This window comes from Polypterus senegalus, chromosome 8 (genome assembly GCF_016835505.1).
Source record: "Polypterus senegalus isolate Bchr_013 chromosome 8, ASM1683550v1, whole genome shotgun sequence".
Lineage (NCBI taxonomy): Eukaryota > Metazoa > Chordata > Cladistia > Polypteriformes > Polypteridae > Polypterus > Polypterus senegalus.
Window position 1 is genome coordinate 152,795,735 of NC_053161.1, and position 27,904 is coordinate 152,823,638.

Genomic DNA, 27,904 nt, shown 5'->3' on the forward strand with positions numbered 1-27,904 from the left:
TCTTGCCTCGCATTTCCTGTCATCCTACATTTACATAGATCTTTGTAGACATGGAACACACATGAAATGCGTGTGTTCTAAATAACAAGATATTATTTACCCTCTACAACTCCAGGCACCTCACACCCAAATAAACACACTTGAACTCTGAGAATTTTCTGACTGACTTCAGTCCTGTCGGTGGTGGGGAGATGGAGATGGGACAGCAGGCTGCTTGTACCGATTGACATATTTACAACACAAAAGACACTGATGAAGAGGTGTGAATGAATTTAAGGTGGCCCAGGATTACAAGCTTTTTCGAAGGCTACAGGGATTCTAGCGTTAAAAGGTGTTTATACTCGGTTTTATGTCTTAACAATTAAAAGTTTAAGAGACAAAATTTTAATATAACATGGACGTGAAGGAGCCCGCTTCATATGTGTCAAATTATTTAAAGAAAAACTCCCTCTAAAATATTGAAATTTAATTCAATGCTGACTTTTAAGTCTGTATCTAATATACTAGACAGTGTTTTTTTTTTTTTTGCCTGCAATTGGTTTTGAATATAAATCTAAGCGCCTTTTACATGCCCCTTCAAAGGGGTTATGGATACACTGTACAGTATGTCCAAACACAACAGATTCCACGTAGAGACGGATATGCATTCTTTACAACTAGGCCATTTCTGACCAATTCTGAACGTGGGCTGCCTGATCTGTTCCCAGCACATTTACACCCAGGGTTTTTTTAATTCGCTCAAGTGCCACCCAATTGTGATGCACATGAATGCGGGTGAAAACAGATGTACTGTGCTGAAAATTCTCGCTTGTGCCGCTCTCATTTGGCTTTATGCACAGGCCATGACGCCTCCGTGAGCCTTTCATGTTGGTACTAGACTTCACTGTTGCACTCCTTATGCTCAACATCCTGATTTACTTCAGGCATGGGTTTGTGGTTTTACTTTTTTTTCCTTTTTAAAGTTCAATCTTTATCTTATGTTACATCTTAATTTCTAAATTGATGCAGATTTTGGATATATAAATATTTTACTTTCGGTTTCTCCCTGGCACTTAAAACTTTCTCTCGCAGTTTCGCCGAGTTTGTGTCAAACACCCCCCTGACCATCTCATCTTCCTCTCCATAAGCACAGTCCTTCACCCGTGAATATTTAGTGGCAGTTTGCTATTGGATTGCCGCTGACAGACGGCCTTATATGGGCAGGCACTAAATTACAAACGCCAGCGGCAGCCTGTCTATGAACTTAATTTAAAGTGTAGGTTTACATCGTGCTTTGTTTCCGAAGTAGCAGAACTCATCAATATGGTTGTATATGTCACTCGCTCGCTTCTTATTGTTTCGCTGCCTTCTCAATTATATAATGCATGTTTTCTTCAGCGCTTTTTGAGGTCTTCCTGGTTTTCTATGTACTGCGTGATTACGTGGGAGGCGTGATGATGTCACACGAAACTCCGCCCACGGCGTTGAAGCTCATCTCCATTACAGTAAATGGAGAAAAACAGCTTCCAGTTATGACCATTACGCGTAGAATTTCGATATAAAACCTGCCCAACTTTTGTAAGGAAGCTGTAAGGAATGAACCTGCCAAATTTCAGCCTTCCACCCACACGGGAAGTTGGAGAATTAGTGATGAGTCAGTGAGTGAGTGAGTGAGGGCTTTGCCTTTTATTAGTATAGATTATTATTACTGATGTATTTGAGAAAATAGAAAAGCCCAATCATACAACACAGAAGCCAAATGTGTCCTTTATAACGCATATAATCAGCCGTATCAGTGACGCGCACAGACTTCTGGGTGGGCAGTGGCTCACATGGGCACAATATGGCACAGGACGCAATACATTTTAATTTATGGGTACAAATTTGTGTCTGCTTTTATTTATGTGTTTGAATTTTCACTGAAAACTTCAAGGCAACATCAGGGAACTGTTGGTATCACCAACTGCTGATTATGTCAGAATATCAGAAAAAGTCCCCGCTACTGCATGCACATTTTATTTACCTAATCTAAGACATTTTACCAAGCTGAAGGAGCAAATAAGGGAATGCCCACCTAGTTACTTGAAATACTAAATGGATCGTAACTGCACGACTTCACATCGCATCACCAGAACTTGAATGCTACGGGTAAACACTTTCATTTAATGCTGCATTGTTTTAATTAAAGGCAGAACGAATACAATGTTAAGTCAAATAGCGACGTTCGAAGGGACAGCGCTAACCTGCTGGGATGTTTATTCTGTAAAAATCATACAATGATGTTGCTCTTTAATAGTGACAGGAAAATTAAACCTCGTGAAGCTTTTTTTCCATTTGTGCCGAAAAAGATTCGAAGCTTGCGGTGGGCTGGCGCCCTGCCCGGGGGTTTGTTTCCTGCCTTGCGCCCTGTGTTGGCTGGGATTGGCTCCAGCAGACCCCCGTGACTCTGTAGTTAGGATATAGCGGGTTGGATAATAGATGGATGGATGAAGATTTGAAGCCTCAGCTCCAGTATGAACAGCGACATCTGGTGGTTAACTGTAGTCAAGGCAAGCTCTCAAGAGCGCAAGTGAAGCAGCACTCACTGTTTCAATCTGTGTTCATTTAATTCTGCGAAGGGTCTTGTCCATTTATACGATTTAACTTTTGAACGCCGTTTTCCGCTGTTAAACGTCACCTGTCAGCAAAGCTCTCCAAATCTCTCTCTTCTCACAACCCAACATTGTTGAATGAGAATAATAAGCTGCTGCTGCCCACTGGACTCCCCCCAAAATAATAAAACAAGTACATCCTCGACCTGCCTGCCTCTTTTTTTATTTTGCTTGGTATTCTTACTTTGTCACGGTTTTACTAACTGACCCATATTTCTCCTGATTCTTGTCAGGACAGTGAGCCATAAAAGCATGTTACATTATTTTTTTCATATTTTTCTTCTTCTTGTTTTAAATTAGTATTTCTGACAATGTTGCATGGGTCCCGTTAGTAGCACTCAGCTTGCGTCCTGCGTTATAAACGCATTGTGACGTGTCACAGAACAGCTGTGTCAGGCAGGGTTGGGGTGAAGCAACACGAGAAAGTACAAGACACCCCCATAGGAAGGGCTGAGTGACGGAGGTGAGGAATAACACAGAGCCATCTCACCAGACTGGCAGAGCAGTTTAAGACTTGCTCCACCATCCTGTTTTCAGTACTGATGGCTGGGTAGCCAAATGCAGCTGCTCAGGATTTTGAGGTCTCTTATATTCAAAATAACAGTTCTGTATTTGTTATTTACCTGTGTGGAGTACAGCTTTTTTTTTTTTGGCCACTCGTTCTTGCTGCGGCCATTATGATAACAATAAACATCTTTAAAAAAGCAAGTACAAACATACAAGCAATGCTTCAAGTGGCCCATTTTTGGCAGAAACGGCACGAATCACTAACCTAAATTAAAAAAAAATTGAATATTTGCTTATTTTTAATTTGAATATTCAAACCTTATTTTTTGGTGAATTTGAGTTCAGGTGAACTGGCACTGCTAAATATGTGTGTGTGTGTTCTGCGATGGGCTGGCTCCCTGGCCAGGTTCCAGTTCCTGATAACTGCCACCAGATGGGTTCCAATTTCCCTGCAATTCACTCCTGGATAAGTGGTTTGAAGAAAATGAATGAATTGTTACCTAGTATTTCATTATTTATTAGTGATAATATTCAATCAACAAGTAATAGCTGAATTTAAAGCAGGCATTAAATGTTACATAAAATGGAAATAAACGGTCATGTTTACAATAAAATACAATTGTGTAGTGATAGCTTCTTCGTTAATTTAAAACAACTGGATGGAAAAAGATCCCAACTGGATTTGGAGGAAAGTGTTTTGTGAATTTGATTCATTGCACATCCCTTTGTTTCGTTACTGTCACTTTATGTAGTTTAATGATTCGTTATAAAGTCACTGATGAGGAAAGCGGCGTTGCCCCCGTATCTAACTGGCCACCTCTTTTCCGTGCCTTTAGCGGCATTGCAGAAGCACCAGAGAGAGAGAGAGAGAGGGAGGGAGGAGTCAGAGGGCTGACGCGACCGCACATGTCCAAGGGTAAATACACAAAGAGAAACTCGCGGACTACTTTGGCGATCTGATGCGAAATGGGGCTCAGCAAGTGAGAAATGGACCCTGATCACTCTATAAGTGATGTAACAAAGACTAGGACGGGAAAGTTAAACATCGAACTTTACGAGTCGCCGCACGCTTATAAAGTAAGACCGAAAGAAAGATTACACGCTTCTCTTGACGGGTAAATTATGACTATCAGAGCAACAAAACCGTCCTGAACAAAACGCTGCATATTAATCATAAAATTACTAAAAATCAATGCGCCGTTTCGTTGAAGAATATGCGCCCGAGCCGAAAACTAGGACGGACACTGACCAAGGGGAACAACCAGTCTGTGAATGAAGGTTAATAAGAACAGACGACTGAATGCAATGTAAGGTAAGCTGTGCGGACACGTGAATCCGATTCGAAACACAGCACAGACAGCTAGAAGGTCAAGATGTATATGCTATTTCGCACAATATTCAGCGAAGTATAAAACCCAAAACAACCCCGACTCAAAAATATAAAACCATACCATATTCAAAGAGCGAAGAAAACAAACTCCCATTTCTTACCTCCAAGCGCTGCCTCCCGAATGTCCAGATTCCTTTAAAACCGGTTGCACTCCAGGCTTTCAGACACAAACAAAAAATAGATTAGTTCGCCACAATCCAACAACAATCTGTTCCTCACCAAACCGCTGCCCGTTAAATTTTCGCTCCCGAGATTTCAGGGGGCGCCGCATCTCAACTTCCGTTTCTGGCGTCCAACTGAACGGCAGGCCGATGACTCAACTCGCGATTCTTTACCGCCATCTGCTGGTTGGAGGTTCTCTAACATTCACTGCTTTCCTTCTTATTCTAAAGCTCACAATTAATTTGTTTATTTATTTAAATAAAACGTATCTTTTGAAAAATAAAAACAACGAAAAGCCTTATTTACTTGCGATATATTACTGTCATCTGCTGGTCAAAAGTTTCCTGACTTTCACTGCTTCCTTTTATATCTTAAAGCTTATATTCGTTTACTTGTGCGTTTATTTCGTAATTATTACCGTTCCCTCTATCATTTAAATGCGAGCTATATTTGTAATTGTTATACTTAAATTCATACACGGACTTATCATTTTCTTTTTTTTTTCTCCAACACTATCACAATACCTAATTTTTCCTTTTATTCACAATGCTGAGAATTCCCATTCGCGTATCTCCCAATATAAACTAAACCCTGATTCACTCCACCATCTCTTCGAACGAGTGTTCATTTCCTGTCTTCCTCACAATTCGATTCCATTTTGTAAAAGTGTCTTCTTGTTTTCCCTTAAAGTCTGTCAACCTCATCATTAAGTGCCGTCTCTATCAATGACCCAAATACGATTGTCAAAAGGTAATGCAGAGGATTGTGACAAGGAAACGAAACGTAAGAATGTGACAAAAATGAAGCAAATGAGAGGCACGGGTCAGAAACCAGGAAAGCAAACAAAAAACAGAAACAAGTTAACACCAAAGATGTTAAATAGAAGTCGTAGTCACAGAAGTCAAAGCAAGGGGTCCTAAAACTAACTTATTGCAAGCACCATTTTAGGTTCTAGTAATACAATAAAACAAAGGTGAGATTATTTTAAAAAGACGTCCTGCACACAGATGTCAGAAGCTGGGTGTTGCCATCTTATTTAAGTGAGCCATGATGGCACAATAAGTCACAAAACCGACAACAGGCAGAACGACTGTAAACACAATGCGATTGCAATCACAAATGGTTGAAATGGGGTCCTTGCACAAGTTTTAGGGGCTCAAGAGCTGAGCGAAGTGAGAAGACCTCGGAGTGGATTAGCTGCTTCCAGATGGATTGAGTGTGCCCCTCGGCGCCACTCTCCGGGGGCACAGCAGTAGTGTTATTGTCGTGTATGAAGATTACAGCAAAATTCTTATTTGCCGACTTGTTCTCAATCCTACTTTTTGTAAAAAATGATTGATTTGTATGGAATGATTGCAATAAAAGTAATACAATTAAAAAAATATATATTTGCCGTCTGACCAACAAGCAAAACACACTGACATGATAAGTAAAATGGACATAGACAGCATAATTAAAAATGACCACAAATAACATGAAGCAGAGTTGAAATACCAGATGGGAAGTCCCTGTTGAACGGGAGGCCTTTTTGCGGTCATAAAGCGCAAAACTTTAAGTAAACAGCACAAGATGGCAGAGATGCGATCTTCAGGGTGGCTGACAATGACTTTCTGTCAGGAGTTTCGTGCCCGAAGAGGAGTGAAGAAGACAGGCAGGACTCCAAGTAGTACATTCTTTGTGATGGGAACAGGAAAAGAAACTGCGCTGTTAAGTCAGGTAATGTGCGCATGGCGTCAAATTCAGGTGCCTGCTAAGTTAACTGATGTGAAAGTTGGAGCAGCTCTCATTTTGTATACTTCACCCAAGAGTCACTTATTACATTTTTGTTGATTATTAAATGTTTTTGTAACGATGAGTCATATTAAAAACTAGTAGCGATAACAGAATCTAATTCCCTGTGTTAGTACACTACATTAAATACGTGTTTTTAAACAGTATGGAGTTAAAAACGGAGCACAAAGAGGCTTGTGGTGGCTCAGAAGCTTCGTACACAGCAGACGGCAATTCAAGTGATATGAAAATGGCATCGATTGATGTGTTAGCAGTGGAGGCTCTGGGACTAATTGTTCAATTCTCTAAATCGCGATAGCATTTTTTAAGTATATCCAATTTTCATTTGAGTTACACAAAAAAATAGTAATTATACAACATACTGTGCTGCACAGTAATGACTGTATACTAAATAAATGGTAAAACTGCACATATCATTATTTATTTGAACATACCCAGATAGTCGCAACAACTATTTTTTCCAATGTAAACATTTGACACTATAAGCACCAGGATCCTTTGTCAGAAATCACTTTTTACTGAAAACAAATTTGTATATTTAATTGGGCAGCATATTTTTTGAGAATTTGTATATTTTTCTGTATATTTTGGGAATAAATGTTTAGCAACTGTAATATTAAATATAGTAAGTAAAATGTGTCTTTCTGTCCTCATTAAAGCCTATGCATTCAAATCATCAATCTAAATTGGTATTTGTTAGTGGAACATTCCAGTGGGGGAAAAAACTTTGCATTCCTTCAAACGTTAAAGGAAGTTTACATTCCATTTCAAAATGAACATCAGAAATTTGACAAATGAGAAACAAAACAGATAACTTTATATCCAATGAGTCAACCTATTTAATACAATTAGTACCCAACGTGTATTAGGCGTGCTCAAGCAGCCCACAATTTTCCCTCCCAATAGGAGAGCGTATTTGGGCAATCACATTGTCACCAATCCCTTCAACCCCCCAAAAGTTATGGAATTTAAGAAAATCTGGGGTCTTGGTAGGCCTTGATAGGGTCTGCTAACTCACAGCTAAAAGACAGAAGGTTTCTTTCTCTGGTCAATACTGTGTCCACTTGATGAAGTGAAGTAGCATGTGGTGTATACAACATTTTCAAGCAGTATATTTCATGAAGTATCCTGTGATGTAAAAATCTCGCATGCACAATTCAGAACAGCACAGATACTTCAGATGCTTTGAATGAAATAATCCTAACTTTCTGCAACTCTTTATAATAAAGTAAGAGTATATGAGAAATCTCAATGCATTTTTCTTTTCTTAAGTATTACTTCTACTGAACACATTAATGTTACTTGGTATTGAGCTGGGCACAAATGCCATAATAAAGACAAGAAATAGTCTATGCAATATTTTGTAGGCTAAAAGTTTGTTCTTAAGAGCTTGCACTTTGGAGGAGAGCTTTGAACTGTCCAGATTCAATAAGCGCTTCTGAAACACCTCAAAAGTATATTTCAAGAGTTTAGTGCATAAGTCAAACTGGGCACCCTCTGGGACAATGCCGATGTCATCTGGGCTTTCATCCTCGTCGATCACATATATGTTCATCATATGTTGGCTGAGGTCCTGCAATATACTGGTGCTTTTGGCATCCTGTAAAAAAAAAAAAACAAAAAAAAAAACAGCTTTTGAGAATGAGATCAGATATGAGGCATCTGTGTTCTAAACTGACATAATGAATGTAAGAGTGCACAATATTTAATAATACATTTTTCCCAAGTAGGCTGTGAGAGATGGCTGGCAGCTTACCCTGCGGCCAACACATCCAGGCCGCTAGATGGAGTCTTCCCTGCAGCATGGAGGTGCCCTGGATTGCCGCAGGGCATCATGGGAGATGGAGTTCAACTTCACAGCCCTGTTGGGTGCCATCGGTTGACGCTGCAGGGAGACACAGGGATTTCTATTATTTCTCTAGCCCGGGGACGGACGAACAGAAGTACTTCCAGGCTGAAGAAAAATATAAATCTTCAACTGACCCGGAAGTGCTAGTGAATTACATGGACTGAAGGACAGAAGCACTTCCAGGTCAAGGACTATGGGAAACCCAGCAAGCTGAGCCGGAGTTGGGAGGCAGTGTGATGGAGCTGCTGGGAAGAGAGGAGGATTTATTGTATTATTATTATTGTTTATTGTACCATTTATGGTGGTGATTGCGGTGCACTGTCGCACAATTGAAAAAAGAAGAAGTTAAAATTATTTCTGGTACTTTTACTTGGTGTCCTGGACGTTTATCTGCGTGGTTTGAGGAGCGACAGCACCCTCTAGTGTCACAAGGCTTATAGTTCATTAAGTTACCATACTTGCAGGCTGGATACACAGTAGTTTATCTTCAATTTAAGGTACAATACAGATTTTAGATCCTGCCTGCTAGATGGAGCTACATACAAGAACCATTTGAGAATGGAAAACAGCAAAACACGGTATGTGCAATGACCATTGATGCCACAGCTCTCACCTGTTCTTGTAGTATTTAATGAAGTCATCTATATTCTCACCCTGGCAATCAACCAAACAACATAAAACCACTTCTCGGTTTCTCTCAATGGAAGAATTGTTTGAATTCTAGAATATCCCAATATTTTTTTAAAAGGATGAAAGTCCAAGCCTTTAGAGTCCCTTTTTTGTGAGACATGGATGCTATCCAATGACCTGAGATGAAGACTGGACTCCTTTAGTACTGTGTCTCTTCAGAGAATCCTTGGGTATCGTTGGTTTGACTTTGTGCCGAATGAGGCACATTACCTGCATTGTGAGGGAGCGTCAGTTACGGCACTACAGCCATGTGGCACAAATCCCTGAGGGTGATCCAGCTCAAAGGACCCTCATTGTCGAGGACCCCAGAGGCTGGACCAGGTCAAGGGGTCGCCCACGTAACATCTGGCTGTGGCAGATAGAGGGTCATTTCCAGAGGGTGGGACTGGACCGCATGTCTGCCTGGGGGGTTGCCAACCAGAATCCCAGGCTGTTTCAGCGTGTACTTGATGTGCCATTGTGCTTTACCGGTGCATACTCCCCAACATGAACCTGACTGACCTAGAATAAGACAAAACATTTAACTCAATCAGAACTGCATGCAATTCAGTTTTTCAAACCGACACTACAGCATTTTTCAAAGAGTTAGTGAATGATAAAAAAGAAATATACAAATACCTCATACTTTCTTATTGGACTAAAGGCCCATAATGCATTGTTATTTGCCATTTCTATTCATATAGTCAATTAGTAATGAAAGCAAACTATGCACTTTTTAACAGAACAGATGATTTGCTTTTGCTGCAAAAATGATTTGCATATCTGGCCCTTTCAGGTACGTTTTATATGGCAAGCCAAATTAACATAGCCATGTGGATCTGTAATCCTCGTCCAATATGGAGGAATATTTCGGACAAAATGAAATAAATAAATAAATGCGTAAATAAATAAAAGTACTGTGAAATGTGAACATAAATAAATAAATGTGTCATGAAATGACAGCCTTAATAAATAAATATGTCATGAAATGAGAGCATAAATAAATAAATGTGTCACGAAATATGTTTTTCGTTGCTTATTTATTTATTTCATTTTGTCCGTAACATTCCTGCAAACCATCATGAAATACGGCTTGAAATAAAACTGTCACTTTCACTCATCAAAGTTGAGAGGGTGGGCTCTAACACGCCCTCTAGTTACTGATTGGTGAATCGATAGCACAAGAATTAATTAGAAAAATGCTTACTACTGCCGAAGAAATGGATTCTGCCGAAGATATTACGTATTTCAGAGAGGGAATTGAAGATTTATCGGAAGAAATTACAATGTTGGCGGCCCTTTTAGACTCCGATATAGATGAAACTATTTTTGAAATTATCGAAGAACAGGTGGAACAGACTCTACTACACTCCAGTTCAGGTGACGCAGTTCTCTGCTCTGGACGTCCATCCTTTGACATTCCAGCTGAGTCAATAGAACACCTTCTGTTATGCGGTTTAAAAGTACAACAGATTGCAGATCTGTATGATTTATCAGAGAAGACGATCACAAGACGAATGAGCCAGTTTGATATACGGTAAGCTGCAACGGCTGTATTAGTTTAGGTACTTTGACATGGAATGCCCAAAGCAGCTCCAACTAATATTTTGAACTGAACAACTTTGCCACTGATCAGAGCTGTAGAGTTGTTTGAAAAAGTAGCTGCGAATATGCAACTGACTTTCTACTCGTAAAACAAGGGTCAAATACTCAGTTCTAAAAGGGCCGCCAACATTGTAATTTCTTCCGATAAATCTTCAATTCTCTCTCTGAAATACGTAATATCTTCGGCAGAATCCATTTAATCGGCAGTAGTAAGCATTTTTCTAATTAATTCTTGTGCTATCGATTCACCAATCAGTAACTAGAGGACGTGTTAGAGCCCACCCTCTCAACTTTGATGAGTGAAAGTGACAGTTTTATTTCAAGCCGTATTTCATGACGGTTTGCAGGAATGTTACGGACAAAATGAAATAAATAAATAAGCAACGAAAAACATATTTCGTGACACATTTATTTATTTATGCTCTCATTTCATGACATATTTATTTATTAAGGCTGTCATTTCATGACACATTTATTTATTTATGCTCACATTTCACAGTACTTTTATTTATTTACGCATTTATTTATTTATTTCATTTTGTCCGAAATATTCCTCCATAGTCCAAGCGCTCCTGCCTTAGTATGAAACATGCATCTTAATTTTGGAGTATATCGGTCCAACATCAGCATAAGCGATGATTCAAGATATAGAGTTGTGATCCTCACTGATCTGAAAGACACAGAAAAAATATGTATCCAAGTAGCATGAAGTGAAGAAACTAATGCTGGACAGGGCGGCAGTTGGCATAAAAATAAATAAGTATATGCATACGCCAATTTTACATGCCGTTTAAGAAATGTGATCCAACATCCATCCATTATCCAACCCACTATATCCTGACTACAGGGTCACTGGAGCCAATCCCAGCTAACACAGGGCCAATGCACCTAACCTGCATGTCTTTGGACTGTGGGAGGAAACCGGACCACCAGGAGGAAACCCACGCAGACACGAGGAGAACATGCAAACTCCTCGCAGGGATGACCCGGGTCTCCTAACTGCGAGGCAGCAGTGGTACACGACCGTGCCGCCCGAAAATGAAAGTCGATGTAGTTAAAAAAAGCTGCACGTATGTCACAAAGTAAGAAAAAAAGAAACAAACATATATTTCACAGACACACGTCGCATTTCATTTCGCTCCCTTTTCGTTCGACTGGAGTTAAATTTTCCAGGTGACAAATATGTTATATATGTGCACTGTGATATTAATTACAGGGTTCGGTTATGCAGCCATGTGCTTTTAGTAAGATGAGCTTGATTGCTTTGGTCTGAGAGGTGTAAAAGAAAAGGAGACAATAAAAAAGGTTTTTAGGGTGTTGCTCTTACCAGCTGTCAGCGTCTCTCTTAGACATAAAATTTGGCGACGAGAATGGCTGAGTTTTCCCTTTCATCACCGCCTCCATTTTTACCCGGTGAGCCTCCTATTCCTACTCCTAATCCTTTGACGTCTATTTCACTGCCTTGGAGCTTGAAGATGTTTCGGCTGCACGCAAAAGGGCGCTACTCGTTCATTGCTTGGGAGCTGAAGGGCAGCGAGTGCTTGGAACTTTGGGACCGACTGCAGTTACACTTTTGAATGCCCACTTCTCTGCCCCACAAAGTGCTCTACTATGGAGATTTATTTTCAGACAGCACCGTCAGCTTCCTGGAGAGACTGTGCATCAGTATGTCGCAAACTTAAGAGGACTAGCTAGCTGCTAGCTCATGCAGGTTCGGGGCATTACAAGAGGAAATGATCCGCGACCAGCTAATCGAATGCACTGGCAGTGATGAAGTTCACGAAAGGCTTTTGCTTGAAAAGATTTTTTTTTGACATTACCAAATGCAGTCGCATTCATTGTGGAATCTGTTTGTGCGGCGGAGCTTTCGAAACGCTTTGCTTCTGTCTCCCCACCAGACAGTTAAGTGCAGCACTCGCAGATGGACAACAACAATAACAACAACATTTATTTATTTATCTATATAGCACATTTTCATACAAAAAGTAGCTCAAAGCGCCTTAAGTAATGAAGAAAAGAAAATAAAAGACAAAATAAGAAATTAAAATAAGACAACATTAGTTAACATAGAAAAGGAGTAAGGTCCAATGGCCAAGGTGGACAGAAATAACAAAACAAACAAAAAAAAACCAAACTCCAGACGGCTGGAGAAATAAATAAAAAAAAATAATAATGACGATTCTGCAGCATCCGAAGTCAGCGCAGCAGGCCGAGAACAGACAGTGCAGTTTGTGCAGCACAGGCGTTCAGAACAACTTCAGCAGATTTCAGGACCACCAGCTTTCAAGTTATGCACAGTCAGTTTAAATGGTGTGAACATTTCCCACTTGTTTGTTCACTGGTGCTACCATGTCCCTCTTAAATATACGCACATATAAACAGTTTTTCAGTTCTATAGCCTTGTACCACTACTCCACCTACCACTACTGCCAATGGTTATAGGGACTCTGGATCTCCCTGATGGGTTCAGACTCTCACTGTTCAGTATGGCAAATATGTTCTGCCTAATGTTTGCTTTCATGTTACAAAAAAGGGGCAAATCTGATGGGGTTAGATCTGTTTCTGTCTTAGATTAAAGTAGCATACAAATCTTACAAGTAACCTCACCACAACAACAAAAATGGCCAGGACTCTTTACAGGTTTGGGTTGCCTCACTGCCTACACTCACAAGCCTTTACTCAACCCCACTGTCACACCAGTTATACAGCCACTCCGATGTATCCCGCTGGCCTTCTGACATGGGGTGTCCACTGAGCTGCGGCAGCTACTAGCAGCTGGCATCATTGAACCAGTCAACTCCTCCCCATAGGTCTCCAACATAGTAGTAGCTAAGAAGAAGTCTGGTGGCTTGTGCATCTGCGTAGATCTTCGTGCAGTAAATAATGCAATAATTCCAGACAAATATCCACTTCTCACTTCAGAAGAACTCATGACACAGTTTTATGATTCTATCTTGTTTTCTAAATTGGATCTTAGGCAAGTGCCCCTTCATCCCAGCTTTTGTGACACATGATGGCATGTTTAATTATACAAGAGTACTATTTGGGTTATGTTCAGCACAAAGCAGCTTTCAAAAAGTCATGTCCTCAGTGTTTGCTGGCATCCCTGGAGTGGTCATATACTTAGATGACATTGTTGTACATGGGCCCACTGCTGCTGTTCATGACAAACGTCTTCACATGGCCTTTTCAGCTCTGTCTAAACAAAAACTCATGAATGCGGAGAAGTGTGTCTTTGCAGTGCCAGAGATGGAATTTGTTGGATTTCAAGTGTCAGCTGCTGGCATATCTCCACTCCAATCAAATGTTGATGCAATCCACGCCATTCTGGAGCCTACATCTGCAGCTAAGGTGGCATCTTTTCTGGGCATGGCCAGTTACTATTTGAAGTTTTTGCCCCAGTATTCTGTTACTATGCACCATTGCACCAGCTTTTGCAGAAGGATGAGTCATGGGTGTCGTCTCCTGCTTGTGCCAAGGATGTTCACCTCCTGAAATCACAGCTTACTTCCCTTCCAATTCTAGCCCACTGTGACATCTCTAGCCCCATGTATGTCACCTGTGATTCATCTGCTATAGCAGTGAGGGCCATGCTGTCACAAAGTCAGGGTCAAGTGGAGAAGCTCATAGCTTTTGCCTCTCACGCCCTCACTGAAACAGAGCGGAAATACTCGGTGGGTCAACGTGAGGTACTGGCATGTGTCTGGGCATGTGAGAGATGGCACCTTTACCTGTGTGGCCGACACTTCACACTAAGAACAGTCCATCAGGCTCTCACTACCCTACTGTTGGCATCTGGCACTGGACACCACCCATTGAGGTTACATCGTTGGTCTGACCGTCTTCACCAGTACCACTTTACTATCCAATTCACTCCAGGTGTGAAAATGTTATTGCAGACCTTTTGTGATGGTCAGTTACGGCTTCAGCCCAGCCTCCTGACTATGACCAAATGGAACATAATATTGTCCAAATGATGCACATGACTCTTCAGACCACTATATCTCTCCAAGAACTCAAGGAGGCTTCTGCACATGACCCAGTATTATCCCAGGTATGCCACTTAATCAGGAATGGTTGGCCTAGCATGGCACCTGAGGATCTGTTACCCTTTGCTAGAGTGAATGAAGTGCTCTCCTGCTGGAATGGTTCTTGTGTGGCACAAGGGTTTCGTACTGTGGTTCCAAATGTGCTCTGTGCATGTGTGTTGTCAATGGCACATGAGGGCCACTTAGGTATAGTTAAACTAAAACAGAGATGTCATGACTTGGTGTGGTGGCCTGGCATAGACAGGGACATCGAGACTCTGGTTAAAGATTGTGTGGCCTGTCTGGTAAGTGGCAAGACAGGTCTCCAGGCCCCTCCCCCATTGCAGCCTATTGCCTGGCCCACCCAACCCTGGGAACACATACAGATGGACATCTCGGGAGAAATCCATGGTGTCCCTCACCATCAGCGGTATTTGGTTGTTGTGTATGACTTACACTTGAAGTGGCCAGAGGTTACTGCAACTGGCACAGTCACATCCTGTGTCGTCATTAACATTCTGGGATCACTGTTTTCTCGCTGGGGTCTCCCTAAGACCATTACTACGGATAATGGGCCTCAGTTCACCAGTAATCAATGAGTGTACCTCATTTCTGGAATCAAAAGACAGTAAACATATTTCCACTGCATATTACCATCCACAGTCTAATGGAGGGGTGGAACGTTTCAACTAAACACTAAAAAATGGCTTTAGGGCACATCAGGCACAGGGGTGTTCTTTTGATCAGGCTCTGCTTGATACCCTCTTGCACTACAGATCATCCCAGCATAGCACAACTGGAGTCTCGCCTGGTTTCCTCATGCTAGGTCGTGAGCTTACCCTACCTCTAGACAGACTTTGTCCTTTTTTCGGTCAGAGCATGCCCTGCCCTCCCTTCAATTCCTCATGTTAAGCACTCTGTCACCAGCAACACAAAATGAAACAAAGGTTTGGTCAATCAAAATGGGTCAAGGAGGTCAGCATAGCAGTCTCGGACTGGGTAAGAGTTCGGAAGCTCACTCAGCTGTCAGCGTCTCTCTCTTGGACATAAACATATATTCTTTCATGACATTATAAAGTTCAAACGTTTCCATCTTTTCTGTAAGAAGAGATGAGTCCACTTATAGACGGACATACAGTAAACGGCAATATAGCAATGCCTAATGCAATTACTTGATCATTTCCGGCGCCGCATCCGAGTGGCAGCCTTTCCAGCAGCTCCGTATATGACTTTATTTTATTTTTTGTGAATTTCCCCTTGGGATTAATAAAGCATCTATCTATCTATCTATCTATCTATCTATCTATCTATCTATCTATCTATCTATCTATCTATCTATCTATCTATCTATTCAAATCTGGCGAATGACGTAAGTCGTAAAACTTTACACTTGAACAGTACAAATCATACAGTGTCGTAAAAGTCATTTTTTAGTAAGTAAGGAGCGCATGCACAAGGCAAATCGGATGGGGACTCGAGTCGTAAAATAAGAAGTGCAGGCTCAATCGTAGCAGTAATGCACGGATCGGAAGTGACATCATATTCTGATCAGCTGAGCGGAATTGCGGAGGTCTGTCACTACAGACTGTCTTGGGCTGGCGTGTGAGTGGCTGATATCGTTGCCCACCTGAGTTCATGAATCGGTAAGTACTTTAAAATATATGAAAATCATGCAAAAATTATGTATACAATAATATAGATGAAAGTGAATGATCTGCAGGCAAAGCTTTTGTGTGCCCTGCAGGTTTTGCACGCGTCTGAACACCTTGGTCATGGGTCCGTAGTAGGTGTCTGCACAAACTTAGGGGGTCGATCAGTGAGGGGACACGGGGTTTGTGGGTTTTAGATGTTTAAAGGTCAGTCTTTAATTTTATCACATATAGTCTCTGTAGTTTCCTCCCATAGTCCAAAGACATGCCGGTTAGGTGAATTGGTGATTCTAAATTGGCCCTAGTGTGTGCTTGGTGTGTGGATGTTTTTGTGTGTGTCCTGCGGTGGGTTGGCACCCTGCCCAGGATTGGTTCCTGCCTTGTGCCCTGTGTTGGCTGGGATTGGCTCCAGTGAACCCCCGTGACCCTATGTTCGTATTCAGCGGGTTGGAAAATGCATGGATGGATAGTCTCTGTAAGAGTGTCGACTAAGTGTCTGTTTTATCTATTTTATTGATGGCTCCCATGCATGCTGATAGTAGTCGATCAATGTCAGTTTGGGATCGTGCACATATTGTACTCAGATTGTGTGCTCGTACATAGCGATTGATTAGTTTCCAGTCATATGATGATGTACTAAAAATGTTTTTCAACGAACTATTTCTGCCGCAGAACTGGTCGATCCAGTCATATTTAACTTCTTTAATGTTATCCCTGAGAATTTTGTCATCCTGTAAAAGTGATAGCATTTCAGATTATAGTTCTAGCGACAGTGAAGCATAAAGTGCCGATTCTGTATAAACTATAAATGGACGCCATTTAGGAATGTGCGTGGGGTGACAAGAGTGCGGGGGAAATTTCAAAGGTGCAGTTTACTGATCTCGAAGGCAGGTTTATCATGTATTGAGGACCCCTTAAATAATGTCAGTTTGTTCATAAGTGGAGGGCAGGTTAGCTGCATCAGTAGTGAGACAAAACCTCTTGAAAGTTAATCGTTCTCCATCCCATGAGTGTATCCCATGAGTCAGGACACTCTCGATGGAACAAAGACAGAATGACACCAGAAGCTTTTGTGACAAATCAACCTTTGTGAGATTTATCCGAAAGTAAAGCTGCTGTTGTGCTTTTTTGACCAGTGACTTTTGTGTTTGTTGTCCATCTGAGATCTTCTGAGATGTAGGTACCCAAGAACCTAAAATGAGAGTCTCTGCCCCCTCTGTCACTGTTTATATACGTGGCTAGTGAGAATCCTGCTTCTCCCTGAGATCAATGATCAGTTCTTTAGTTTTTTTGGTGTTAAGTATCAAGTTGTTCTACAAGGATCATTCTGTCAGTCTACATACCTCCTCCCTGTAGGCAGATTTGTCTCCATCACTGATCAGCCCCACTATTGTTGTACTGTCTGCAAATGTAGTAATGGCATTGATGTTGTGGTCTGGTATGCAGGCATAAAGGAAAGGGCTCAGCACACAGCCTTGTGGTGCTCCTGTGCTGAGTGACAGAGTGGGGGAGCGGTGGGGGTCCAACCTGATTGACTGTGGCCGGTTTGTTTAAAAAGTCCTCTATCCACTGGCAGATGTTATGCTGGAGTCTTAGGTTGGACTTCCAGGAAAACTGGGTCAGCTGGGTGTGATGGCATTAAAAGCATAACTGTAATCAACAAACAGCAGCCGTGTAGATGTTTCTCGCTGTTCCTGGTGGAGTAATACAGTGTAGAGGACAGCAGAAATGGCATCTCCTATTGATCTACTGGATCTGTATGCCTATTGTTCAGGGTCTAGAGTGGGAGAGCAGCCTTGTTGTACTTGAGGACCAGTCTTTCCAGACATTTACTGGTGTTGCTGCCACTGGCCTGTACTCATTGAGGCAGGTCATTGCAGTCTGCTTTGGAACTGGTACTATGGCAGATGTCTGCAGGCAGGTAGAGACCGTGCACTTTGATGGAGATCGACCCGTCCTGGGACACCATCTTGGCCAGCCGCTTTGTGTACATTGATATTCCAGAATGTACGTATAACAGCCGCAGACTGTCTAGTGAGTATCGAGCTGCTGGTACCTGGAGCTGGAATGGTGGTCATGACTGGTCCTGGTCTCTCCTTCCCATGATGTTTGAAGAAGTGGTTAAGCTGCTCTGACAGTGAGGAACCACTGCTCCTGGTAGCTGGGCTGGTATTACTGTCTTATTTAGTGAGGTGACGTATACCTTCTCATCCATAGCGGGGGTCTGAATTGTCCTTATAATGCTCCATTTCCACTTGTAAGCTCCTTTGGCATCTTTAATGCCCCTCTTCAGGTTTGACATGACAGCACTGTACTGCTGTTTGTCACCAGAGTGGAAAGCTTTATTACGATCCTTTAGCAAGAGTCGTATAACTTTAATCATCCATGGCTTATTGTTGGAGAGCACAGATTTGTTTGTCTGTGCAGCTCTTTATATGAAGCAGACACATCCAGCAGTCTGTCTGTCTATTTTTAACAGAGACTTTGTAGAATTGCTGACATCCACAATTCAAGATTTTTCACTTTGCTTTAGTAGCACACATCCCAAAAATGTCATATAGCATTCAAGAACCACATCCTCCAGTCTTTAGGGGTAGGGGGACTGTGAAGGCTGGGAAAGGAGTCGGGGTCTGGCATTGGCAATGCAAAGCAGGAACTATCCTGATTAAAGATTCATCTGATAACTGTCAGTCCATCTGTGTGTCAATTTTTCAGATTTGCATGATGTAGTTAAGGGTTGCAAGGAGTTTAAAATAATTTGGCTTAATTTCAAAATGTTTAACACAGAAAGTGAAGTCAATCAGTGCCAGTGAGCAGTGAGCCATGAGACAAGATCAGAGGAGTTGGCTGAGGTGTGTTCAGTGCTTTGTTGGTGTATTTTAAATGTATTCTACTTTATTCTTTCTTCTTACAGAGGAACAAAAGGGAGACTTCATAATAAACGTGTGATATTGAGAACACAGGCCCAGTTACCCAGGAGCCTCCTAAGATGGTCTGTAAAAAGGAAGAGGTGAGCGATGAGGAGGAGGAGAAGAGTCACACACAACATATGGGCCTCCATTTCATGACTAACTTGGAGAGAAGAAGTGTGGATATCAAGAAAGAGGACTGTGAATGGGACTGCCCTACCATTAAGGAGGAGGACTGCAAATATGAGCCAACATTTCACAGCACTGACATGCAGGGAACTGAAATGGTAAGCAGTGTGAAAAAAGAAGAAGTAAAATGCGAGTTTGTGTCTCAGCACGCGTGTTCAGATGTCACAGGATCAGACCTCACTCTGAAGAGTCAGCACACCCTACAGCGTCACTCTGTCCTCGGGAAGTCCGAGTGTTTGGAGTCTGACATGACCAGGATTAATAAAGAATTAAGTTCCTGTCCGTCTGGAGAAGGTAAGAGTCAAATACAAACACCGTGTTAGGCCTGCAGCTTGGGGGAGTTACAGGAATGGTGCTGTCCTGCTTGTTCACTGAGTTTCTATGCTGAAATGTTACAGATTTCTAAACACTTCATAACATAATGGCTTATTTTAAACTAAACAAGTTATGTATTCTAATGAGAAAGAGAGGCAAAGGAAATAGGAACAGGTGAGGCACAGCAGATGAATTGATGTTGAACATTATGAGCAAACTGATTACGTGAGCTGAGAGGTTTTATACATTCAGAAAAATTCTGTGGAGCAAATAAATAGAAAAACAATGTCATACGGCACTGGCGAAAAACTCGAGTTCAGAGAGGACATCAATATGCCAGTGTGGTACAGAAAAGTCACCACCAGTCAGATAAAGCAGCGTCAATGGGTACTGTGAAACAGCGGGTTATAAGGAAGAGAGTGGCGTAAGATAATTAAAGTTAAAATGCAGAGAAGTGAGCATCATGTGGAAATAGTGTGGATTAACTTATATTGTGGAACTAAGAGTATCACTGTATATACTGTAAATGTGGGAATCCTGCATAGGTCTCCTTAAGACAAGTGTCTGACTGTCACCCAAAATGATAAGACTGAACTTAGCAATATTACATATAAAATAATAATAATAATATTAATAATAAATATGTCATGAAGTGTTGGGGTCCTTCTCTTCTGTATTCTCCCAGCCTCCCTTTGCGCTTGATCCCATTTTCTGTCCCCCATGTTCTGTCATTGCCCTGTATTTTGGTTGCCTCTTGACACTCGTGTTTGTTGTGTTGTGATGGTGGTGTTGCTTCTACCAGGGCTCGTCTCTGTTCAAGTGTTTTGTGGTCAGCCATCGCTTTTGAGTTAGTGTAGCAGGTTTGGGGGTAACATGGCTTGCTGTTGGCCTTTAACCGTTAATTTTTATACGTGCGTCTCATTAGTACATCATTGAAGGTGTTACTTACACAAATCAGTAATGAACTTCAAAAAGCAATAATAAAATAAAAAGAAGACATCCTCAGTTTGAAGTTTGTGCTTCTCTGTGTTTCCTTTGATTACTTCAGTTTGTGCACAGCGAAATTCTGAGATTCTGCTCCGCATCGAGTTCATGAGATTCGAGTGTTCAGCACGTTAAGTTAGTAACCACAGAAGCTGTGTATTTTAAAATAAGTACAAAAATGTTTTTTATAAAATTTAAATCAAAATTGAAGGCAAATAGAAAATATGCTTTATAACAGTGAAATGTTTTGAAAAACAATACCATTCCACCCTACTGTATCGTGCATGTGTGGTGTGTGAAGTGTTTCTATAATTCACTGCCACTGCATATCTACAACAACAACAACAACAACATTTATTTATATAGCACATTTTTCATACAAACAGTAGCTCAAAGTGCTTACACACTCTACACACTCCTTTCCTGCAAGCTCTGTCTTCTGCCTCCCGACTCCGGCTCCTCGAGTGAGGCGGCCCCTTTTATAGTGCACCCAGATGTGCTCCATGATGACCTTCCTGCAGCTCTTCCTGGTGTGGCGGAAGAGCTCCAGTCCATGTCTCCAGAACTGTTTACAAACAAAGACAAAGCTGTCACTTCTCCCTTTTAAGGGGAGCAGCTCTGAACTAACACATCTCTTTTCTTTAAAATATGAGAGGCTGAGTTGTTGTGTTTTTTTTTTTATATGTTTAGGATATTATCCATACCATTTTTTTTAAATAGAACAAAAATTATTCTTTTATCAGTATAATTAACAAATCGAAGTTGTCATTATTGTTTTGGGTTTATTTTCAATGGCAGTAAGCTGTTGTACACCAAATTATCATCTCTTTACAGTTCTCATTCTGAGCTTTGTATATTTACACGGAAATTTGTATCTGTCTGTTTCTGTAGATTTACAAGAAAGTGACACCCTCTGTCCATCATCATCTACTCTTCACTGCAGACTATCACAAAATGAAAATGTGAAGAAGCCGATGTCTGAAGCAGAGTTTGTTACCAGCCCATAACAAACAATTCTTCACCAGTGGTGATTTTCAAACGCAAAAAAAAAAAATTTACTAAAGAGAAGCCACATTGCTGTTTTACATGTGGCATGCAATTTTCCTACCAGAGCAAACTTATGACCCACACAAAAATTCACAATGGAGAGAAGCCATATTGCTGTTCTGACTGTGGTAAACAGTTCTCTACAAGTGGCAATCTTCATACCCACAGCCGGATTCACACTGGAGAGAAGCCATATTCATGTTCTTACGGTGGTAAACAATTTAGCGCTAGTGGTGATCTTCGAAATCACAGACGGAATCACACTGGTGAGAAGCCGTATTCCTGTACTGAATGTGGCAAGCAGTTCTCCTGGACTTTCAGCCTTCATTCCCATAAAAGAATTTACACTGGAGAGAAGCCATATTGCTGTTCTGACTGTGGTAAATGATTTAGGACCAGTGGTGACCTTCGACTCCACAGACGGGTTCACACTGGAGAGAAGCCATATTGTTGCTCTGAATGTGGTAAACAATTTTCTACAAGTAGCTCTCTTCAAGCTCACAGACAGATTCACAGTAGAGAGAAGTCATATTGCAGTACTAAATGTGACAAACAGTTCTCCAGGAGTTGGTGTTTTCAGTCCCACAGAAGAATTCACAATGGAGAGAAGACATGTTGCTGTTCTGACTGTGGTAAAGAATTCTCTTCAAGTAGCCCTCTTCAAACCCAAAGACGGATTCACTCTGGTGAGAAGCCATATTGCTGTTCTCAATGTGGTAAACAGTTTAGCACCAATAGCAGTCTTAAGAGACACATTAGAATCCACAGTGTGGAAAATTAAATACAAATTAGTATTAAATTAAATACACTGCTTTAACTAAAGAGCAAAGCATGACTGATCACACTCAAAAATAATTATCACATAGAAATGGAATAGACTGAAAGTGGAACATAATCTCTAATAATGAGATACTGGTAAGGACATTTAATGTTGTGAGGAATTAGGGATCAAAGCGTTGATGACTTAAAGTAACAGCAAAATGTATGAATTGCACAAGCTACACAATAAACTCAAGAGAACAGTGTCCCAGCAATTCAACAAGCAGACACCAGAAAGATTGAAAATAAATGGAAAGTGCAGCAATTAATGCCCTAAAATAGATTCAAGTTATAAATTACAAAAAATAATAATTAGAAAGGCAGAGATACCTCCAAAAATACGGACAAATGGAACCCGGAAAACTTTTTTAGACCTCCCGAAGGCAGACGAGAGTAAAGATCTACACAGAAGAGAGGCATAAGTTTCTATCCTCTTGATGTTCTGTCTATTACCATCACTCCTGTGAGTTAACACAAGACTCTGCAAGGAGGAGGAAAATGTCCTAACTTCTGGGTAAAGTTCACTGCTGTCACAGTCACAGACAGACAAGACCATATTGAGAAATGACCCCCTGTGAGAGGCAGCATTGCCATTTTAAATAAAACCAGTGACTTGACAGTTTAAACTGGAAAGACAACTGCCGTAATAATAGAGCAGAAGAGGGAAACCGAGAACAAAAATAGAGAAAAACTAGTGGTGTCTGTCATGTAAGAAAGGTCTCCAAAGGTAATGCTCTTAGAGTTCTTCTTGAGTACCCCGAGTTTGTAATCCAAGAACAGATTGCACTTGATGTTTTAACAAAAATGTTTCATAAAGTTTAAACTCCCCCATTTCATGTTTTACTATTCAGCCCCTACCTTTGCCCTATAAAGACGCTGAAGATTTTCTTAGTAAAGTAAAGTCTCTTGAGCGTCACCCTCACAGGGAGTAAGACTGAGCGATAGATTTGTCATCTGGAGCTCCTGTATGTAAAAGGAAAATGTGTTTGTATTGTGAAGGCCAAAGACTAAGAATATGGAGGAATATCTCCGAGATTATGTCCAAAATGGCTTCATTAGTCCTCCAGCAGGCCAGTGTGATGTTTTCTCCTTGTTTAAAATATTGTTATTTACATTCTGTGTGTTGATGTTCAGGAATTCAATTAAAAAGTTCCAAACAAGCACCCCCTTCCATTGATTCCATCTTTGCTTAGTCGGCTCACAGGCTCCACAATTCTTTATAAATGTGATATTTTTACTGTAGTGTGTATAATCTGGTGCTTGTAAAGAAACAGAAGAATAGAAAATGAGTTTCATTAGCACCCTTGAACGTTATGAATCCTGTGTGATGTCCTATGGATTGCCCAGGTCACCTGCTGTCCTCTGATCATTAATGAATGACATTGGTAGGGATGTTTCAGGGGTCTTCTTGTTGCTGTATATCTATGATATATTTATTTTCTCTCAAGGCACAGATCAATATGTGAACATGTTTGAAGGTCTTATCTAAGCTGTGTAAAAACAAATTGTAAAAGTAGAATTTAGCAGATCATCTCCTCTGGTCTTTGTTCCAGTCCAAAGTTACCTCAGTTTACAATTGTAAAGTCCCTGAGAATTTAGAGAAACTTCAGTAGTTTGTAAGTTTTGGCCTCATAAACAAAGAAGGCTTGTTCTCTTAAATCAAATCCTCACCATATTTGTAAGTTTTAAGGCTTTTCTGTCGCCTATGAACACTAAGTTCCACAAAGTGTATTGTAAGCTGCAAGAGCGGATAGACTTTAAACTCACTTCACTTTAGAACTAGAATTAGTTTTAAGTGCTAATTAATACATACCATGATTTGGAAGAACTAACATGGACTTGGAGAAACACCAGACTTGTGTTTGAAGCACCTTCTGCATTTTCTCATTTGAAGGTTTGGTCTTGGACACCCCCTCCCCATTTTGACACTGGTGTCCGTGTTGTGTGCTGGTGACCAGGCTGGCAGATGTCACACGACTGAAGTTGATGGCACTGGTGACATTTAGTTCATTATTTGAGATGCTTTACTTCATTTGCACTGGTTTTCTTTTCTCAGTGGCCATCACTGTTCATGGCTTCACCCACTCTCACGTTTTCACCAGCTGTTTTAGTGTGTTGCTGAGTGATCACATTCATATCTCGTACATGAATTTTAACACCTTTTGTATGTTTTTTGCCCTTTTGAACAAATTGCAGCTGTTACTTTATACATTTGAGGCTGACAAACCAGAATAAAACCATCTGTGAGTTTGGTAAAATCTCAGGATGACGAAAATCAACTGTCTTGAATATCATTGAGAAGAAAGAACACACCGATGGGCTCAGAAATCTTAAAGGGACTGGTAGGCCAAGGAAGACCACAACTGCTGAGGACAGACAAACCCTCGCTATGGTAAAAGACTTCACAATGGATGAATTCTTTATGATTCGGCTGCAATATAAGAGATGCAATATGTGATCCTTTGTGGAGAATTGCAGGGCAGTTTTCGGACTGAATGTGTTGTTGGTTTTGTCCAAATTTTGTAAAATTCCACACCTTTAACTTACTTCACAGAACAATTCAGCCAAAAGTGTGATGCATATGCAAAAGAATTCCATGGTCCAAGTATTTTCATTTTTAAAGTTTTAGTAAAATTCAAAGCCCGAACTCTTCACAGATCTCCAATTAAGATTTTATTTTCCTGTCTTTCACCTCTAAGTCCTGTGCTTATTTAAATTCTGTCTAGCAGATCACCGCCATGGTCAGGTCCATCTCTCCCAGCGAACTCTCCTTTCATTTTTTAATTCAGAACGTCTTTGGATTTGATTCCTTTATCATGGTGTCTTGTAACCTCACTTTCTGGTGTGCAGCCATTTCTACTTAGAATCCCCAATCAAAGCTGAAAAACGCATAAAGTGTGAAAGGCAACTTCAATAATCCATTTTATGGATTGGCGTCCACCAGGTTGAAGGTGGCTACTTATTCACTAGCTGCTAATTTCCATTAAATTCTGTTATACACTGCTACAAAAAAATGAAGAGACCACTCAATCATCAGAGTCTAACAGCAAGTCAACGAAGCTTCAGGGATCTCAATCTGTCTGGTTAGGAAGCCTAAGTGATTATGAATCAACTTCACCTGCTTTGGTGCCAATGAAAGTGACAACAGGTCACCAGCAGAGGCAACAGCAAAACAACCCCTTGAAGGGAATGGTTAGCCACAGTCAATTGCCCTCTCCTTATCCTTCCTGACTGATTCTTCTCTAGTTTTGTGTTTTGCTCATGTCCTTGTCACTACTGGTAGCCTAAGGTGGTACCTGCAGTCGATTCATGTGGCACAGGTGGTCAAGCTCCTCCAGGATGGAATTTCCATACGTGTCGTCATAAGAAAGTCTCATTAGCATGGAGGAGACACCAGGAGATGGGCCATTACATGAGGAGAGCTGGAGAGGGCTGTAGTAAGGCGTCAACTCAGTAGCAGGACCAGTATCTGCTCTTTTGTGTGAGGAGGAACAGGAGGTGCACTGCTAGAGTCCTACAGAATGACCTCCAGCTGGCTACTGATGGGCATGTTTCAGACCAAACTGTCACAGACTCCATGAGGGTGGCATGAGGGTGTGACATCCTCTAATGTGACCTGTGCTCACAGCTCATCATATGCCCATGCATGCAGCTTAATTGACATTCACAACAGAAAACACAATTAGCAGTTATGCAATTAGCACCCTGTTCTCTCCACAGATGACAGCAGGTTCACACTGAGCACAACTGACAGACGCAAGAGAGTTTGGAGATGTCATAGTGAACGTCATGTGGCCTGCATCATCATCCAGCTTGACCGGTTTGGCAGTGAGTCAGTGATGATTTGAGGAGATATATCCTTGGAGGGTTGCACAGACCTCCACAGTAGGCAATGGTCCTTTGACTGCTGTTAGGTACCTGGAGGAAATCCTTAGTGCCATTGTCAGACCTTACACTGGTGCAGGGGGCCCTGGGTTCCTCCTGGTGCAGGACAATGACCGGCATTATGTGTCCAGAGTGTTTAGGCAGTTCCTGGACGATGAAGGCATTGATGCCATTGACTGGCCCACATGTTCCCCAGACCTGAATGCAATTGAGAACCTCTGAGATGTTATGTATCAGTGCATCAGACTCTGCCAAGTAGAGCCACAGACTGTCCAGGAGCTCAATAATGTCCTGATTCAGGTCTGGGAGGAGAATCCTCAGGACACCATCAGCTGTCTCATCAGGAGCATGAGCAGACATTGTCAGGAGTTCACACAGGCACGTGGGGGTCACATGTGCTACTGAGTCACACTTGGAGTAGCCATGATGAAACTCACACAAGTTTGATCAACCTGTGATTTTCAGTGTGAGGTTGAATCAGCCCACAATAGGTTGGTGATTTTAGTTTCCACTGACTGTTGTTACATAATTTTATTCTTACTGAATTACACAGCATTACTCAGTAGTACTAGGGTGTTGTACCATGTTAGCCATTATGGATGTAGTGAGAAGTAAAGAAAAATTCACCCTTTTATTGGCAAAATAAAAAGTTTACAATATGCAAGGCTTTCGAGGCAACTCAGGCCCCTTCTTTAGGCAAGATGTTGTTGAGGAAGAAGGGGTCTGAGTTGCCCCTATATTTAAAAATTGAATTCTTAAACATCCCCACCAGTTGGTAAGACTTCATTTTTTTCTGTTTTGCACTGTCTTACTCTCTTATACATACTGGTTCTTAAGTGGCAATTTATGGGTTCTTTTCTGGTTCTTCATAGAACTATTGCTTGACAAAGCCCATTTCATTCTAGGAAGGGTACCCTGCATATGACGCTGGTTCTTTGTGCTTTGAAAAACATTCCAATATGTGGAAAAAAAATTAAATCTTTCATGTATGGTGGGCTACCTAGCAGGACACTAACAGAGCTTGTGTAGCTGGACGCATGCAGTGAGTCCTTTTAAAATCATAAACCCACTGGTATTTCACTGTTCCCATCTTTTCACAGTTATTTACTGTATGCAGCCTGTTACAGATCTAAATAAATAAAGGGTCATTCTGGAACTTTCATGAGGATGGGTCTGTTGGGAACTAATATTGGTTCCCCTATGGCATCACTCTGAAGAGCCCCTCTGGCGAAATGAATCCTGCTACAGACCACCTCAGCTCTGTGATTCAGTAGCTCAGCTGGATAGCCAATCAGATTGCAGATTTCTTGTCACCTGGCTTTGTTGACTTGAGTCAGATAACCCAATCTTAACTGTAGTGTAACCAGGTGTCATCACTGATGTATAAAATAAAGTGACAACCTCCTCAATGGACTGGAGCTCTGGAGGTCCACAGTAGGAGTGTATTGACTCTGACACCTTGATTTTTAAGAGTGT

General features: G+C 41.3%; 2 protein-coding genes across 2 annotated transcripts in view; one reads left to right on the forward strand and one right to left on the reverse strand.

The window, feature by feature from the left end:
• Positions 1-4,858, reverse strand: part of LOC120534622 (zinc finger protein 729-like) — a 109,077-nt gene extending 104,219 nt beyond the window's left edge. The window contains exon 1 of the mRNA XM_039762211.1: positions 4,629-4,858. The gene's annotated coding sequence lies outside the window, so the exon portion shown is untranslated. The remainder of the gene's footprint in view (positions 1-4,628) is intronic.
• Positions 4,859-21,770: 16,912 nt separating this feature from the next.
• LOC120534623 (gastrula zinc finger protein XlCGF17.1-like) lies at positions 21,771-22,112 on the forward strand. The gene has a single exon (XM_039762213.1). The coding sequence runs from the start codon at positions 21,771-21,773 to the stop codon at positions 22,110-22,112; it is 342 nt and encodes a 113-aa protein (XP_039618147.1).
• The last annotated feature ends 5,792 nt before the right edge of the window (positions 22,113-27,904 follow it).

Excerpts from the sequence above, each read along its gene's own strand:
- LOC120534623 (XM_039762213.1), top strand. The coding sequence starts at position 21,771 with ATGCAATTTTCCTACCAGAGCAAACTTATGACCCACACAAAAATTCAC.